Genomic DNA, 17,949 nt, shown 5'->3' with positions numbered 1-17,949 from the left:
TTTTTTTAATGTAAACATCTTGAAAACATTATTAGTGGACATCAGAGGACATTATTATAAAAAAAATGCAGACGGACTGAATGAATATGCAGATTCACTCACTAACAGTAGAAAAGAAGAAATAACCTGGTTACTCCAGGACACAGAGCACTATATTGCTTTTTGTTTTTGATACCAACTTACAATAAAGAAGAAAGGAAGTGAAACAGTTATGTTTTCAAACAGCTGTTTGGATTTTTTGTATTTTCTATGGTGTTAATCACCACCAAATACAAGATTACAGACGAGAGATCATTCCATTTTTCCGTTCTGCTATTTACTGTTGCTTAGCAAAATTCTCTGAACATGTGACCAAAAGCACAAATCTAATTAGTTGGTCTGTTTTCTTCGAAGTATAATTGAATAAGTAATTAGAACACCTCTGTAAAAAAGAAAAGAAAAACAAATGTCACATTGATGGCATGTGAAAAGATTATGGAAGATTGTTTTTGCCACAGAATAAAAATTGTAATTGTTAATTGTAATCTAATTGTTAGCCTGGATGCCAGCCGAACTTAGCCCCGCCCACAAAATGTTTAGGTCGGGAAGTTCGGTCTGGACTCGATCCGTTGAGGAGCTATTATGCCCGAACAAAAATTGTTCGGACCAATCAAATTGTCAGGGCGGGCTTTATACGATGATGGACAGATGAGCAACGTAACGTAATCATCCACGTCACCAACGAGCGCTTGGGTTGAATTAGTTTACAACAAAGATGACTGCCGCTGGAGAATTGTTATTTCACGAGTTCACACTTACAAATAAGTCAGATAGAATAAATGCATATTTGGCGTGCTGTCCGAGGAGAGGCTCCGGGCTCAGTATTCAGCCCAAAGTACTCCCCCTGTATTCCTGGCTGTGGAAGAACAAGCCGAGAGTGAGTGGAGGGATGCTGAAAACTGTCAAGGAATGTTAGGTGAGTTGACAGAGTGAACGAATATATGCTTCCTCTCATGCTGATAGTGTAGACCGTAGACGGTCATTGTTTGATGACAAGTTGTTTGGATTGATTAGGCTATTTGAACGTACTCCTCTCGAACTTTGTTTATAAAACATTATGTGTTGATTCCTCCATCGCATCTGTTATAGAAGATATAAACAGTGCATTCATTTGAAAAGAGGAACAGAGAACCGCGATCAAGGCATTTGTCGATCGGAAACATGAATGAAAAACATACGTCACTTACTCCGTTGCTCTGATTGGTTGTAGGTCTATCCAATTGAGTGCAGAGGCATTTTCCTTCCTGGTTCAGTTGAAACGCGCCCCATAATCAAAGTGCAATGGAGCAGTATCAGACTCACATTCTGACTAGAATCTGAGTATGACGACGTCAGGCTAGCAAATTGTGACTTTATCTCACAATTCTGACTTTTTCTTCAGAATTGTTAGATATAAAGTTGCAATTGCAAGAAATAAATTCAGAATTGCAAGAACTTTTTTCTAAACTTGCAATTCTGACTTTCTCGCAATTTCGAGTTTATATCTCCCAATTCTGGAAAAAAAAGTCAGAATTGCGAGTTTATTGCCTATCTTTCTATTCTGACTTTATAACATGCAATTGTGAGTGTATATCTAGAAATTCTGATGTAAACTCGCAATTATGAAATAAAAAGACGCAGTTATCTTTTAAAATGTTTTATTCTGTGGCGAAAACTAGCTTCCATAAAAGACACATTAACAGCTGTTCATTCAGAAAATGTTTGTTGTGTGAACAGACGTTCAGTCCGATTACTTTGAAAATGAAATGTCAGTATGTGTAAAAATGGTTATTGATCACAGCATTTTAGTGGAACATTTATCCAGAACATCAGAGATACTAGACCAGCCATTACCCGATGCCATTTTCACAGGGAATTACACCTGTAAAATGGAGTCATTTGAGATTCAGTGTGTGACTAATGTTTTCCCCAACCCACATTTGTGGCTGCATGCTGCCCTGTATTGCACTGCTTGTAATATGCCACCTGTTTGATGACTGCTCAACTATGGGGAGGATGCACAAACACCCTCCTGCCAGTGTTGGTTGAAGTTCACCTTTGACTGCACTGAAATCAGCTCTTTTTTTTTCATAATCATGTACTGCTACAATAACCAGGCCACATGCAGATTTTTTTTCAGCTCTGAAAAAAAGTTTTGTTGTTTACATGGGAAACTGGTTGTAGTTCAGTACAGACGGACGGCTTCTACCCGGAACATTAAACCCACAAAAACTCCCCCTCTCTTTCTGCAGCATGAGTTCATTCTCCTTTCCTTTTCACAGCCATGGAGGGAGATTGTTTTAAAGTGTCTCTCCTTGACCTATAACTTGCAGTTTAAGGTGAAGGGGGGAAGTCCAATCCTTGAGTTTACACAACTTAGTGGGCTGTATGAGTCTGCACAATGGTTGCATTTAAAATGTCTTGCAATTAATTCCTGACATTATTTTATTTTTTGTATTTTGCATGGCCATTTTTGTGTATGTTACCCCCCAAAAAAAACATTTATACCATTAAGTTTGGTTTTACTACCCTGTACATTGAATATAAGTTCTGTTAATTCACACTAGGGTTGGGCTATATAGATAGAAATATGTCTCTATAATCATAGCCTTTTTGAAAATGTATTGTATATCTTGTATTCATAATTTATATACAGTTGCAATCGAAATTATTCAACCCCCATTGCAAAACATGTTTATTGCCAAAATGTACAGACTTTCAGCTGTTTGCAATGAACAAATCAAACAAAAGTAATTAAAAAAGCTCAACACAACAGATGTTTCAAGTGGTTTCCCTAAATTTAACTGAAAATGCAACTTTTAATGACTTCTGCAGTTTAAAAATTATTCACCCCCTTGAATAGAATTCCTCACAAAAGCACAAATCTGCAAAAAAGGTGTTATCTCAAGCACACACGATGAAACAAAACTGGAACTTTTCGGCCCTATGGATCAGTGGTATGTCTAGAGGAAGAAGAATGAAGCATATGCTGAATAAAACACTGTCTACAGTTCAGCATGCCATGGTGGGGCTCGGTGATGCTCTGGGGCTGCTTTGCATCCTCTGGCACTCGGAAACCTGTGGAAGGCAAGATGGTTTTATTGAAGTATCAGGGAATCCTAGGAGAAAACGTCATGCCGTCAGTGACGAAGCTCAAGCTTGGTCGTCATTGGACCTTCCAACAGGACAATGATCCCAAGCATACCTCAAATTCCTGGAAAAAGTCCTGGACGATTATACAGTGGCCATCACAGTCACCTGACTTGAACCCCATAAAAATCTCTGGTGAGATTTGAAGGCGGTTGCAGCACACAAACCCAAGAATATTACTGAACTGAAGGCCATTGCTCATGAGGAATGGTCTACTCTAAGATTCCTCAGAAATGCTGCCAGAAGCTGGTGTCTGGTTATACATCTTGTTTGCAGCAGGTCATAACAGCAAAAGGATGTTCTACTTAGTATTAAAGATGCTTGCCATGAAGGGGTTGAATAATTTTGAGTTTGCAGAAGTCTTTAAAAGTTACATTTTCTGTTGAATTTGGGGAAACCACTTGAAACATTTGTTGTGTTGAGCTTTTTCAATTTCTTTTGTTTGATTTGTTCATTGCAAACAGCTGAAAGTCTGTAAATTTTGCCAATAAGCCTGATTTGCAATGGGGGTTGAATAATTTCGATTGTCCTAGTCAAGATCTGTTTTAAAATGTTTTTCAACACAAGAAGTAATAATTCTATGCATCTATAAATTAATTCATTATGATAAACAAATAAATAATTAAAAGTCATAGTAATGATCACAATATTGCTTTTAATAATTTTACATTTATGTAAGTGATTGCAAATGCTCAATATATTGCCCAGCCCTTCACGCTGCTTGAATGTAATTAGACATTAATAGTGGGTTGCACCAATAAGGATTAAGGTTATATCTAGATTAAATGAATGTTTATCTAATAATTCTGTTGCACCAAACTTTAAACCGTTTAAAAACAAGCAGGTTTACATTTAAACCGTCATTTTGATCCTGGATTTAGTTTATATTTAAGATAGATTAACTTTAATCCTGTTGCTTCGTAACTTTAAACTCAGATTTAAATCTTAATTAGGGATTAGGTTAACTTTAAATTTACAGGTGATGAGGTTTAAATAAAATAAGGCTGCCCTGACTCTCATTTCTCATGTAAAATATTTTTATATTTTACATGTTCATAAACTTAAAGGTGGTATCAGCGATTTCAGGCCCAAACATAAATGATCACATTCATCTAATATTTCGCTAGCTGCACGCCCCATAAGCATGCTGTCAAAAAAACGCGTCTCTCTAGGTAGCCTAGGCTCTGAGATCTGCACACAAAAACAGTTGGTATCAACATCACTCAAAACCAAAATAAATAGTGTTCCAACCAATCACCGACGGGGCGGGTGTTGTGAGATTTTCGCGTGCAGCCGTCATAGGCAGCCGTGCACGAGCGCAAAACCTCACAACACCCGCCCCTGTCGAACTAAATATAACCATGAAATCTGATTATTTTGGGTCTTTACAGTTGCCTTAAAACATTAAAATATGTTGGTCAAATTGACCCACGAACATCACAAACACAATTGTAATTATGTAATTATCAGCGTGTATGAAACTTTGTATGCATGTTCATGAGCCTAAATGAGAAAAAGTCACAAAAGTTTAAGAAAAACAGCATAGGTTAAGTGGTATTTCTGACAACTCAAAAATAAAAATGGAACAAATTCACCCCCAATATCTGTTTAAAATGAAATCCAGATCAACAAATCCTTGATTCACTCTATAAACTTTGCTTAATTTAATCCTTATTGGTGCAACCCACCCTTAGATTCTTTAAGCATGTTTTTTCCTTTTTATCAACAGTATAAACACATGATTCTTTTACATTCTGATTAAAGTGTCAATTCAGAGTGGCATGAATACTGATTGATGCGTGTCCCACAATTAACCACAACCACAGTTATACACTATTTTACAGCATCCAGCAGATTTGGTTGTGCTTATTGCTTAAAGGGATATTTCACCGCTGGAAAGATGAATGTGTATTTAAATTGGGTCATTTATGTAGTAGAAATTATTTTAGAAGTTGGTGCCTTCTAGACTAAGAAAAGCCAGAAAATGTATTTTTGGCTCATGTGGATGAAAGACAACAACTCCCAGAATGCACTTGCTTTGCTGCCCTACGAGGCCACTCCCAAGCCACGCCTACCGATTACAGAGGGCGGTATCAGAAGAAATGATACAACTAGACTACTAATTGAATCGAAACTGAAAAGATGCCGTTTTATCGTGAGATCCCACCCCCTACGGATGGTTGAAGACATGCGGAACGAGCTCCTACTCCTGGCTGTAGTCTCTAGCCTCTGCCCAAAAAAGCCTCCGATGACGCAAAATGACGATTTTTGCGTCATCTGAGGTTTTTTTCCAGACAGACAATACAGAAATCTCTCGTCTCAGCGGGACATGAGGGAGGGAAGCACGGTCATTTGAAAATACTACCGGGTTTCTACTGATACAAAGCTTAATGCTAATCGGTGAAGTATCCCTTTAATGTCTGTCCCTCATACCTGAAATAGCCTTTTTTAGATATGTCAAAACAGTTGATCAAATATTATATACAAAATGACTGTTTGGATGCTAGAATATTCTAGAATAGTCTATCTCTAAAATATTAATACAGTAAGACCTGTTCTATGTCTTGTTATCCTGACATATATTTTATCAAGCTCTAGGTGTCAGTGGCATGCTGTGATCCCGTGTGTGTAAGTGTTGGACCATAACTGTATGTGTTCTGCTATCAGGTGAAGGTCATGACTGACAATGAGCTGCTGGGTTATGCCTGTGAACAGTTCTTGGGCAAGACAGTGGCAGAGATAAAAAGTGTCATTCTGCAGACGCTGGAAGGTCACCTGCGCTCTATTCTGGGTGAGTGATGCTGGACACTTGTGTCTATCTCCAATAGAGCGCACTCTTATCCTCACTGAGAAGAGTTTAGACAGGGTGCACAGTTAGTGCTCTTGCCAGATAAGCAGCATGAATCTTTCAACAGATCATTGGGACATTATGTAGTTGTAGTCTCAAAGCTTCCTCTCCTTGTTCCTTGTGTCCTTGCAGTGCATTTAAAAAATGTATACATCCTTTGTATGATACATACTTCTGTAGCCTTTGATCAATTTCCTTGAAGATGGAGGAGTAAGGAAACAAGAAAACATCACGTTTCACATTCTCACTGACCTCATTTGCTTGTGTTCATAGGGACTCTGACTGTGGAGCAGATCTACCAGGATAGGGATCAGTTTGCCAAGCTGGTGAGGGAGGTGGCGGCACCTGATGTGGGCAGGATGGGTATTGAGATCCTAAGCTTTACTATTAAGGTGCTCTTACATTAATACATATATATATATAGAATATATATATAGAGAGAGAGAGAGTTTGTTTTACTTTACTTTAAAATTTTATGCTGTTTTTAACAATCAGTCAATGTCTTTTAAACCCACTGCTGTTGTCAGGGTGATAATCTTGTCTGTTTTCTTCTATTAGGATGTCTATGATAAGGTGGAATATTTGAGCTCCTTGGGGAAATCCCAGACTGCTGCTGTTCAGAGAGATGCTGACATTGGCGTGGCTGAAGCAGAGAGAGATGCTGGAATCAGGGTGAGCTGTGTAGACCAGTGTACAAAAAAGGGCCTGAAACGGTCTCTCTCTCACTCTCTCACTCACTCACTCACTCACTCACTCACTCACTCACTCACTCACTCACTCACTCACTCACTCACTCACTCTCTTTCACACTCTCTTTCACACTCTCTCTCACTATCTATCTATCTATATACACATACATATATGTGTGTGTGTGTGTGTGTGTGTGTGTGTGTGTGTGTGTTTGTGTATATATGTATATATATATGTGTGTGTGTGTGTATATGTATGTATGTATATGTGTGTGTTTGTAAAATAAATAGGCAGGGGAAAATTGATAATCATGATCAAAATACTTAATAAAATATTGTAGTTTATTAATAGTTTATTTAATGTTGATTTTATATAAGATTAGAAAGTTTTGGACATCCATTATCTACACTAACATTGAAAAGTTTGGGGTCAGTAAGATTTTTGAAAGAAATTAATACTTTTATCCAACAAGGATGACTAAATTGATCAAACGTGACAGTAAAGACATTGGCAATGTTACAAAAGATTTTTGTTTCAAATAAATGCTTTTTTTTTTTAACTATTCATCAAAGAATCCTGGAAAAAATATCATGGTTTCCACAAAAATATTAAGCAACAAAAACTGTTTTCAACATTGATAATAAGAAATGTTTCCTGAGCAACAAATCAGCATATTAGACTGATTTCTGATAGATCATGTGACACTGAAGATTGTAATGATGCGGAAAATTCAGCTTTGATAACACAGCAAATTACATTTTAAAATAGATTTAAAAATAGAAAACAGTTATTTTAAATATTATAATAATTATTTTTGCTATTATATAATAATTTGTATGTGTGATAACTTCAAAATGAAATGACAAAATTTAGAAAATCAAAAGTACTGCAGAATGGTTGCAAATTTAGCCAAAATTAAGACAAAGTAGGGGGCTGGCTAGTTTAAGACCAAATGTTGCTTTGTAGCTAGTTATTGAAAAAAGCAGTTATTTTGGTATTTAAAATAAATTAATAATTGTAAGGTTTTTACTGCAGTTGATAAAATATAAATTCAACAGATGGCAAAAATGTTAACACGGGCATCAAATTGTGTCCTATTCTTAGATAGTGGCAGGTTGTAAGCAGGAAATGTGAAAAAGTGAATGGTGTGAAATGGTGCGTTTTTTCACATCACTTATTCTCTTGTTACAGGAAGCAGAATGTAAAAAGGAGATGATGGATGTGAAATTCCAAGCAGATACAAAAATGGCCGACTCAAAGAGAGAGCTGGAGATGCAGAAGGCTGCCTTCAATCAAGAAGTGAACACAAAGGTATAGAGCTGAGTTATTCCTCAATCAATCTGGCCAATCAATCATGTGATACACACTATATGGCCAAAAGTTTGTGGACACCTAAACACAACACCCATAATCATTCTTTCTTTTCAGAAAGCTGAGGCGCAATTGGCCTATGAGCTTCAGGCAGCCAAGGAGCAGCAAAAGATCCGACTGGAGGAGATTGAGATCGAGGTGGTTCAGAGGAAGAAGCAGATCACCATTGAGGAAAAGGAGATCCTCAGGACAGATAAAGAGCTGATCGCCACCGTGAGGAGACCAGCTGAGGCTGAAGCCTACAAGATGGAGCAGCTCGCAGAGGCAAGGAAGTGAGTAAAAGGAATGAGAGGGAATTAGTGAGTTGCAGGAAAAGAAAAGGAGACTGTTAAAGGTGAGAAATTGCTAGATTTAGATACTGAGTTACTCACAGCAAAGTTCTTTTTCATTCTACGCTTAGGTGTAAATTTGAAGCAGCGATATACTGTTAGCTAAAATCCTGACGCCGCCCACACTGCTGCATATGCGCTTTCCTCTCAATAACAAAATAAACACACAACAAAAATGACAACAAAAATCATCTAATCATAGCGATGTGGAGATGTTTGTACAATCTGCGATTCAACACTCCAAAAAGTCACGTCAATTTTATTTATAAAGCACTTTATACAATAGATTGCTTTAAAGCAAGCAGCTCTATAGTATTAATCATGAAAAAAAAGTGTCAGTGCCTCTTTCAGTTAGAATTACAACTTCAATTTGTGCTTTAAAGCAGCTCTCCAGTGTCTTCATGTTTTAACTCACGTCTGACCTCAACGGACTGAACAGAAGAAGTGAACTTGGGAAAATGTCCATGTTAAATAAGGCGGAGCCGCAAAGCCAAACCTTCCTACCAATGTTAGTTCAAAGGTGTTTACCACTCAGAGCAAACGTTCGCTTTGGCAAGCTGCTTCGACTCGCAAAGCAAACTTTGTTTCGGCCTGATTTTGTTTGAAACAAAGTCATAGCAGTTCATTCTTCAGTTTCACTTGAAGTATATCAGAGCTCAAGGGAGTTTCCATCCATGTAAATCAGATAAGAAAGGGAAGAACAGAGGCTTCAGGAAGTCAATCTGACTTCTGCTCCTCTCTGTCAGGATGAAGAAGGTGTTGACGGCACAGGCTGAAGCGGAGAAGATCAAGCGTATTGGAGAAGCAGAGGCCGGCTCCATTGAGGCTGTGGGTAAAGCTGAAGCAGAGAAGATGAGGCTCAAAGCTGAGGCCTATCAGCAGTACGGGGATGCTGCGAAGATCGCCCTCGTCCTGGAGGCTCTGCCAAAGGTGTGTAGAAATATGTGGGATTAAATTACAGCTGTATTTTCCAACTTTTTATGCTTTCTTTTTTAGACCTGTCCAATACTACTAATATTTAATAACACTGTTGTTAAGTCTTTTTTGAAAGATGATGCTCTTAAGAATAAATCTGATTGTGTTTTTGCTGTGTTAACATGTCAGTGGCTGAATTTGTACCATCACAGATTGCTGAAAAGGTGTCAGCACCCTTGGCCCGTACCAATGAGATTGTGATCCTGAGCGGTGACGGTGGCCGTGTCACTGGGGAAGTCAATCGTCTGTTGGCTGAACTGCCCGTTTCTGTCAACGCCCTCACAGGGGTGGATCTGTCCAAGGTGAATACAAATATTTCATGTACACTACTGTTCAAAACTTTGGAGTTTTTAAGATTTGAAAAAAAAAAAATTCAAATAAAGGCTGCTTGTATTTGATCAAAAATACAGTAAAAACAGTAATATTGTAAACCATTATTGCCGTTTTAAACTATTGATTCCTATTTTAATATTTTCAGCATCATTACTCAAGTCTTCAGAGTCACATGATGCTTCAAAAATCAATATAATATACTGACTTGCTGCTCAAGAAACATTTCTTATTATTACCAATGTTGAAGACAGTTGCTTATTGTATTTGAAGAAACCGTGATGCATTTTTACAGGATTCTTCTTTGAATATAAAGATTAAAAGCATTTATTTGAAATATAGTTTTTGTAACAATGTCACATTACTTTGTACTTTATGTACTTTTGAACATTATATTTTGCCTTATATGTCTGTAGCTTTTACAGTAACTGCTAGGCCACAGAACAGGGAAAGGCTAAAGCCTGATCACTTTTTGCAGACACTCAGTGTTTTTCAGAGATGAAACAGAATGAGTGAGTGAATAAGTCAAATATATTATGTTTTGTCATGTGTTTCTCTACAGATCCCATTGCTGCAGAAAATGATCAACCCTCAAGCTTGAACTCTTCTTTCACTCTGCTGCCTTTCCAACACTCCCCCATCGATTGCCTTGAAAAGAAACATTTGAAAGCTCTTTTCTTTTTAAAATGAGGAAATTGAGGATTTAATTTTTTTAGACCTCTGGTGCCTTACCTCTTCAGGACCAGATTCTCTGCATGTGCTCTTGTTTTATCACTTGTATCCTTTTCTGTCTGTTTATTTGCCATTTATTCTGTTAAACGATGTACCTCAAAAAAGATTATTTTGTTAATCATAGAACGATTTCATAAAATTCGCTAGTGGGCAGCTCTGTGTGCAAGTAGTTATTTAGAAGATAAGGATGTATTCCCATTTTGATGGGTGGCTAAGATTGTAATCAGTTACATTTATGCAGTGTATGAAAATATGTAGACGTTAAGTGTAGAAGAGCCATTAGGTTTGTTACAGCATGTTTAGTGGGTTGATCATTGTGAAGACTTTGCTGTTTAGGTCAAATAGTGACACGAGAGAAGGACTGACTTTTATTTTATCTAACCAACACATTTAGACATACATCCATTTGCAAACATCTTTTTGTACAGATCAAACATTAAGTAATTTAAGATTTTTTTATAGCGGGACATGAATGCTTTTTTAAAATTTTGCTTTTAGGGTTGTAGGTCAGGTCACTTGTTCACCATGTAGTCCTTCATGTGGAACTACTCCATGTGATTTATAGTCATTTCCGTATGTATATTCTTTGAGAATGTTTTGCCTATTTTTGGATGTTAAAATGTGGTCCAATTGCATTTTTACCAAGATGCCAAGCATAGGCCAAACATGCTGAATCAGCAGGATATAGGAAGGTATCTTTATTTTTTCATCGCAGAAAAGTTACCTCAACCAATGTTTATGCAGATGATAAAGATTTGGTCCTCTTCCATTAGCTGAAGGTAAGATATTATGAAGCTTGTCTTCAGCCAAACTGACAGTACATAATCTACAAGTTTAGAGATTGATACATTACACGCTGTGCAATTAAAGTTGAACATCTACCATCTCCATAGTTTTATTCTATGCCTTGCAGATTTTTTTCCATATTGAATAATTTCAGTTTTGTTCAATTAAACGATGCAGCTTGAGAATGACAGGACTTCCTCTTTTGTATTTATTTTTTAACCACAATATCAGATGTCTTATGCAGTTTTTGGTTCCTTGAGTACTAATTATCAACATCCAGATAATGTGAGAGCTCTGTCAGATATATGTGAATTTTAACTCTTAACTTTTTTTTTTCTATTGAGAAGTATGCTTTTGTGTTGTTTTATTTTATTCTGATTTTCAGCTTGCCATTCTGTCATAGAAAATAGTTTGCCAAACAGTATAGCAACATTTATTTTACATTGCTGCTGAATCATTAGTTATTGTATTTTTTGATCATAGGTAATCTGATGCCAAATATAACAGTTTGTCAGAAACAAGTTCATTAAAATTGATGTTCAATTTTCATTCTTCAAAATGAAGTGTGTTTGTTGTTTTTGATGTCAATGCCTGTTTCAGCTGGGGAAAAGGGAATTATGGTCTGAAAATATAGCCATTGTTTGTAAGATGTTGCACACATTTAATCAACTTCAGGCAAAAACTTTTCTATGCTTAATCCAAACTAACGAAAGCTGTCGTTTCTGAGCTGAGTGTGTTTGTTCTAGAGTTTGTAAAGTTTCCACACTAACAATCTCAATTGAGAATGTGCTATATAGCAGTGCATACAGTTAATGCCAATATATTGTTGATGAACGAATATGTAGCATACATGTATCTATTTAGAAATGAGTTTCTGATCACAGTCAATAAATTTCTCTTGATTTATTGTCTTTTTTGTGTGTGAAAATTTTGCCATTTTAGACTAGACATGAGTTTATGGGCTTTGTAAAAGGCAACTTTACAATGCTAAGAAAAGTTATGTTTGTAATGACTTAAAACAAATGAAAACTCAATGCAGAACACAGTATTTAGGTTTAATGTAAAAAAAAAATGTTTGGATAATAAAAAGTGTGTTCCATACCAGATGGAGTGGGGCACATAAATATGGACATAACAACCTTATATCCCACTGAAATAATATTTACATTCTTTTGTTGGGAAGCCCTCTGTGTTCAACATCTGGTTTGTAAACTAGTGTTGTAGAGGGGAACAGACTGAAGCAGAGCAGTCTCTGCTGGACATGAGCAACATAATGAGGCGTAATTAGATGATAACCTATAAGCTTCATTTCCCAGTCTGCTGTTCACAATAGTATTCAGTTAGTGGCCTGGCACTGAGGTAGTCCATCTGTGATCTGTGTTCAGTCTGGCTGTTCAGCGTGCTGTTTAATGTGAATTGTTGATCAATGTATTCCTGAACAGCTGGGTAAATCTGCGGGCGCAGCTCTCGTTCTGACCCGCGGAGGAACTGCTCAGGGTGGTGGGGATTTTGCAGGCCCTTCCCTGCTGGTCCGGAGTCTAACGGTCGAAAATGGATCCTGTTGAGGATGTCGGTGAAGGGTCTCGGATTAATGTAGTCGTAGACTGGGGTCATCTCCAGGTTCCTCAGAACACTTTCAGGAAGTTGCATCCGACTCAGTTTAGGAGGCAGAGGGAGAGGCAGCTCCATGTCAGGACATTGCCTTGAGGGATGGGGAGGGGTAGGAAAATAAGACTGGAGCTGAATCATGGATCTGCCAGGGGTCTGAGAGGCCGGACTGCGGTGGTGGTGGTGGTTTAGAGGGCTGCTGATCTGAGATGGCAGTCGGCTGAGGTTGGTGTCTGCTGTGGAGGACTGGACACAGGAGCTCTGGGCCATGGGCAGAGCTGCACAAAGACTATGGAGGCTGGAGGGTCTGGCTTCTCTGGGACTGAAAAAAAAAAAAAAAAAAAAAAAGTTATTTGGACAGTTATTTTGAACACTGTCACACCTGCATGTAGTACTTGTCAAGAAAGGGATAAACTGAGATAATTTTGATCTCCAGGGATGCAAACTTTTCAGCAAAAATCAGTTTTGTTTCCAAAGTAGCCTTTCCTTCAAAATAAAAGTTCTTACGGTTCACCGTGATTTTGCCAAGACATGGTTCTGGATCAACATATTCCTGTCCAAAAACATGTTCCAAACCCTAACCCTAACCCTAACCCTATCCCTACTCTTAAACCTACCCAAAACTTATCCCTGAAATCAGAGGGAAATAATATGTGAATAACACTGATATAGAAGCGCCTAAACCTGACATAAACTGTAAACATGTCCCCTCAAATCTGATTGGTTGATTGATCCAGGGACACTTGTTGAAATCACATTCAGAATTGTACTTGTAATTTTACTCTTGTTCTGTAAAATGAAATTATTATTATTATTATTATTGTTACTAATATTGTTAATATTATTAAATATAATTTTTATTTTACAGTACAATAGTATCATTACTATAATAATATATTTCTTTACTGATTTGTGTAATTAGAATTATTCTAGAATTAGTCAATAGTCAATTAATATTCAAGTAATAATGTGTTCTATTATCAAAACACTTCAAATTTAAGCTTTTTACAAGCCTGCATGTTCATTCTTATTCTTCTTCTTATTATTATTATTATTATTATTATTATAAGCAGTAGTATTGTCATATTTAATTGAATAGGTTTTTTATATATAACAGTGTGGCCTCAGACAACTGAAGTGAAGAGAATTTTTTTCTCTATAAAGAACTCTATAAAGGGTACAAGTTTTATTCCTATATCTCCATGCTAAAATTGACTGTTTAAATCCACATTTTACAGCTTAGCTGATATTTAGAAAATTTCTCATCTTTGTCACATACTTTACCTCTGAATCTCTATAATACAATGTAATACATAGGTTCAGAGCAAAAATGAGTATTTTACAGTACAACTGCAGCAAAATATTATAGTGTGATTATATTCCGATATTCACTGCATCACACAAAGCTAGACTCACCTGTTCAGGTGTCTGTCACTGAGGCTGAGAATGGTGTGGGTCTGCTGGGGTGAAGGTCCTCCAGTTGTGCTGAGGTTTTTGAAGGCTGATATGAAAGGGTTTGGGGTGACCGAGGAAGCCACTTCTGAAAAATTCAGGGTACTCCTGCAGTCAACAGAGCTGGACACGGTCACGTCCACATCCTCGTCTTTCTGTGACTGTCCCACTGCTATTGGGCAACAGAAAAGCAGAAATAGTGAAACGTAACTTACACAATTTGTTTCAAAGAGTCTGTCCAAAAGAAAAACAGCTAATTAAGTAGTAAGTGAAATGTCACCTCAAGGTGACCCTCGTGATTGCCACGAAGCCCCTGTGCTGCCACCTGCTGGGCACCAGGTCATCACAACAGAAACATCGAGCAACACCAATGCATTTGATGTGAAGCAACAATGGGGGAAAAAATCATACCATGCTCATTTGGTGTCAAATCTCGTTTGTCCTGTCCATCTGAATCCTGGGTCTCTTGGGTCTCTTTGTCTCTAAACCTAATGAGGAGAAATTAAAAAGGTTATATTGACAAAATATCAGAATTACTTATCAGGGTGAAGCTCATTTCAATAGGACAGGAAACAATATGTACATTTTATTAAATACACTATGTACATTTGATTTACCCTTTGGAATGATGGAAATCTACTCATTTACTTACACGGTTGAAAAACATTATAATTAATCAGCCCTGATACTGTCATATTCTCTAAAGGAGACATATGTTGGTGAATTTTCCTGAACTGAAAGAAATGATGAAAATAGCTCTCCATCACTTTTTTTGTGGTGACCAACTGTTTCTCACCTTTTCCTGTTCAGTCCATTGTCACGAAAGCCTTTGGCAAAGGGGTTGTTGTCAATCTTGAGTTTTGTGATCTGTGTTGAGGAAGAAAAATAAAGGGTGGCATCAACAAAAACCACAGACATGCCGGTTAACACTTATAAATCATACAAAAATGGACTAATAGAAAATAATGAATCAAGGGGGAAAAGAGAGACTCTTTGAAGTCAAGCACAAATGTTAATTTTTCAGCTTTCACTTAAATTGCTGATATATTTTTTTAATTACAAGCATCACATACTTTTGAACTGAATACTAGATTCTATTACTGTATCAATTTTTAATTAAGCTACATTGATACGTCTTTAGCCTCGTGAATTTGAGCCACTAGATGGCAGTGGAACTCAAAAAAAAAAAGCATCTTTGAAGGCCAGCTCTAAATTTCCTATTTTTTCATACAGTGTTCATCACATGTGAAATGTCCGTGCTCACCTCCTGGTTCTGGTAGGCTGTGACGGCTACAAAAGCAGCTTCAGGGAAGGTGAAGCGCAGGTAACCGCCAGGGTTGTGAGGGTTACAGGGGTCTGGAGACTGGACTATGTGTAGACGGGGCTGGTATTTGTGCATGGAGTGGAGAACCACCTAATGAACGTGGAGAGAAACAGAAATATAATCCTTTCTATGGATTATGGAAAAACATACCTTCTATGAATATGCTTTCTTTATGAAGCTTTCAACCAGAACATTTCCCCCATTTCTAAAAGCTCACCAGGCCATTGGAGTTAAGCGTGTTGTTGGTCAGTTTGAGCTTGTGGAAGGAGATTGGATACTGCATCCATTTCTCTCCAGGTGCAGGCGAGTCTGGATGGACGAAGAACCGATTGGGCAGGTGTGGATCAGTTGAACCATTCACTTCCCAACAATCCTTATTCCACTGCAACAATAAGTGTATAGATAGTTATTAAGAGTTCAACAATCAAATTTTTCAACACTTTCAAAATAAAATCAAACATCAGGTTTGCAGAACTATAACATCCCTATACTCACCTGGAGCTAAAATGTCATGTGGATCAGTTAAAATATTAATATTAAGGAATAGAACAGAGATAGTTAAAATAGTTAAATGGTAAACTCAAAATGTTTTTGAAGTTTCTTATGCTCACCAAGGCAATCTTTTTGGGCCAAAATACAGTAAAAACAGTAATACTGTGAAATATTATTACAATTTAAAAGAACTGTTTTGTATTGTAATTCATTCCAGTGATGACAAAGCTGAATCTTCAGTATCAGTGTCACATGATCCTTCAGAAATCATTCTAATATGCTGATTTGGTGCTCAAAAAAAAAAAATCTTATTATTATCAATGTCATGAGTTGTGCTGGTTAATATTTTTTAGTGGAAACTGTGATGTATGTTTTTTCAGGAATCTTTGATAAAGTCAAAAGTGAAATCTTTTGTGCCAGTATTAAATTGTTAAAAGAAAAATCTTATACTGACCCTAAACGTTTGAAAGATAGCATGTGTGTGTTTGTTAGGGAGAATGGAAGGGGTTGAATTGAGTATGTGTGCATGTGCCATAAGGGAGGGGTGGAGGGGAGCTACCTTGTACTTGCGGTTATCAAACGGCACCATGTCCATTATCACCACATACTTGACTTTAGGATTCAGTCCTGTCACTGTTACTTTGCAGCTGGGAAACATACGCCTGAAATAAAAGTACACCGGAAACACACCATAACAATTAGTCATCACATATTAGAAGACGGCCTCTATAAAGGCAATTTTAATTGTTGATTGTTTTCGGATTCATGTGTTTGGGAATATTCAACAAAATGAACGGTTCAATGAATTCACTTAAGAACACCTTTTCTCTTTGTAACCTGACTTTAGATACATTGACAAATATTTAAGAATTCTTGCACTAAATAGGTGTAAATCCAGACACAATTCCATTTGTCGTGTAGAAATTCCAAATTATAAACATCATGGCCTGGTTTCACAGACAGGGCTTAGATTAAGGCCTAAACTTTTATGAAAATGCCTTAGAAAAAAATTACTGTTGTCAATCTCAAAACAATGGCATATTTTAAGATATGTCAGTGCAAGTTGCTTTCAGTTCAAACAGCTCAAACATGCATTTCAGTCTGGGACTAGGCTTAAGCCTGGTCTGTGAAACAAAGCATAAAAACACCAATAAGTGCATACCTGCCAGATTTAGTAATCAGCATCTCTGTCCCGATACCGCTGAATTTGTCCCAAAGCTCCCGATCTTGCAGTGACACATGAACTGGCAGTGAGGTCAGTTCAGCTTCAGCACTGCTCATCCTGCCATTGGTGCTGTGCTGAATTCGGCAGATGGGTTCCTTACAGTCTAATCAATAACAGAATCATTTCACATTTTCATTCACCACGTTACATATTTACAACATTAGTTCTCCAGCATAACACTTGTTTGTTGAACATCAGAAGTCTTTTGAAAAACTCATAATACATTTAAAATAACCCTGAAACTGAATTTGAACTTCTCAAAATGTGAGGAATGTAAAGACAGTCTTACCTTGTGGATAATATCCATAGTTATTAGCTAAATGATTCATTTGGTAAGGAAAGTCCAGCACAGGCCGTTCCTCTGGGAGATACATGACCATGAGACCGGAGCAGCAAACTAAAGAGACTTGTCCAGAGGTTTGTAGCTTCCAAAGCCAATGACCCGCAAGGACTTTCCTTAGGTTGCTACCTTTCCATCACTTCAAAGAGGACAGAGGTGTGTATGTGCACTTCTGTCAAAACATCAGTCTCGTCTTTGATCTGTCTCTTTGTCTCTCCCAGTTCCCAGTTTGTGCTCCAGCCTGCCCACATAGGTGTGTAGAAACAACATTCTCTGGAT

The 17,949-nt window shown here is 37.4% G+C and overlaps 2 protein-coding genes across 3 annotated transcripts in view; one reads left to right on the top strand and one right to left on the bottom strand.

The window, feature by feature from the left end:
• The window catches only part of flot2a (flotillin 2a), a 27,309-nt gene extending 15,173 nt beyond the window's left edge, over positions 1–12,136 (top strand). The window contains exons 4-12 of one of the 2 annotated variants that reach the window (XR_014030153.1): positions 5,836–5,959; positions 6,290–6,408; positions 6,575–6,688; positions 7,898–8,017; positions 8,135–8,349; positions 9,153–9,336; positions 9,534–9,683; positions 10,274–10,488; positions 11,188–12,136. Coding sequence is in view for 1 of the 2 variants with exons in the window: in XM_081364929.1 (XP_081221055.1) it covers positions 5,836–5,959; positions 6,290–6,408; positions 6,575–6,688; positions 7,898–8,017; positions 8,135–8,349; positions 9,153–9,336; positions 9,534–9,683; positions 10,274–10,312 (1,065 nt within the window). In the remaining variant the exon portion in view is untranslated. Of the gene's footprint in view, positions 1–5,835; positions 5,960–6,289; positions 6,409–6,574; positions 6,689–7,897; positions 8,018–8,134; positions 8,350–9,152; positions 9,337–9,533; positions 9,684–10,273 lie in introns of both variants that reach the window. The other variant, XM_081364929.1, reaches the window with a different exon arrangement.
• On the bottom strand, positions 11,566–17,949 carry tbx16l (T-box transcription factor 16, like). The gene is made up of 9 exons (XM_081364927.1): positions 17,620–17,949; positions 17,268–17,433; positions 16,665–16,767; positions 15,831–15,995; positions 15,554–15,703; positions 15,086–15,156; positions 14,701–14,777; positions 14,254–14,461; positions 11,566–13,159 (listed from the first exon to the last, which is right to left on the bottom strand). The coding sequence occupies exons 1-9, from the start codon at positions 17,708–17,710 to the stop codon at positions 12,535–12,537; spliced, it is 1,656 nt and encodes a 551-aa protein (XP_081221053.1). The 5' UTR covers positions 17,711–17,949; the 3' UTR covers positions 11,566–12,534.

Source organism: Scardinius erythrophthalmus (assembly GCF_964197995.2).
Source record: "Scardinius erythrophthalmus genome assembly, chromosome: 5".
Taxonomy (NCBI): domain Eukaryota; kingdom Metazoa; phylum Chordata; class Actinopteri; order Cypriniformes; family Leuciscidae; genus Scardinius; species Scardinius erythrophthalmus.
This window is presented reverse-complemented; position numbering and strand designations above follow the sequence as displayed.

Bases quoted from the DNA above. Each gene is read 5' to 3' on its own strand.
- tbx16l (XM_081364927.1), bottom strand. From the start codon at position 17,710: ATGGTCATGTATCTCCCAGAGGAACGGCCTGTGCTGGACTTTCCTTAC. The intron at 15,996-16,664 runs GTAGCTCCCCTC...TTATTGTTGCAG, and splicing joins TTGATAACCGCAAGTACAAG to TGGAATAAGGATTGTTGGGA. The intron at 15,157-15,553 runs GTGAGCACGGAC...TCCTCAACACAG, and splicing joins CAGCCTACCAGAACCAGGAG to ATCACAAAACTCAAGATTGA.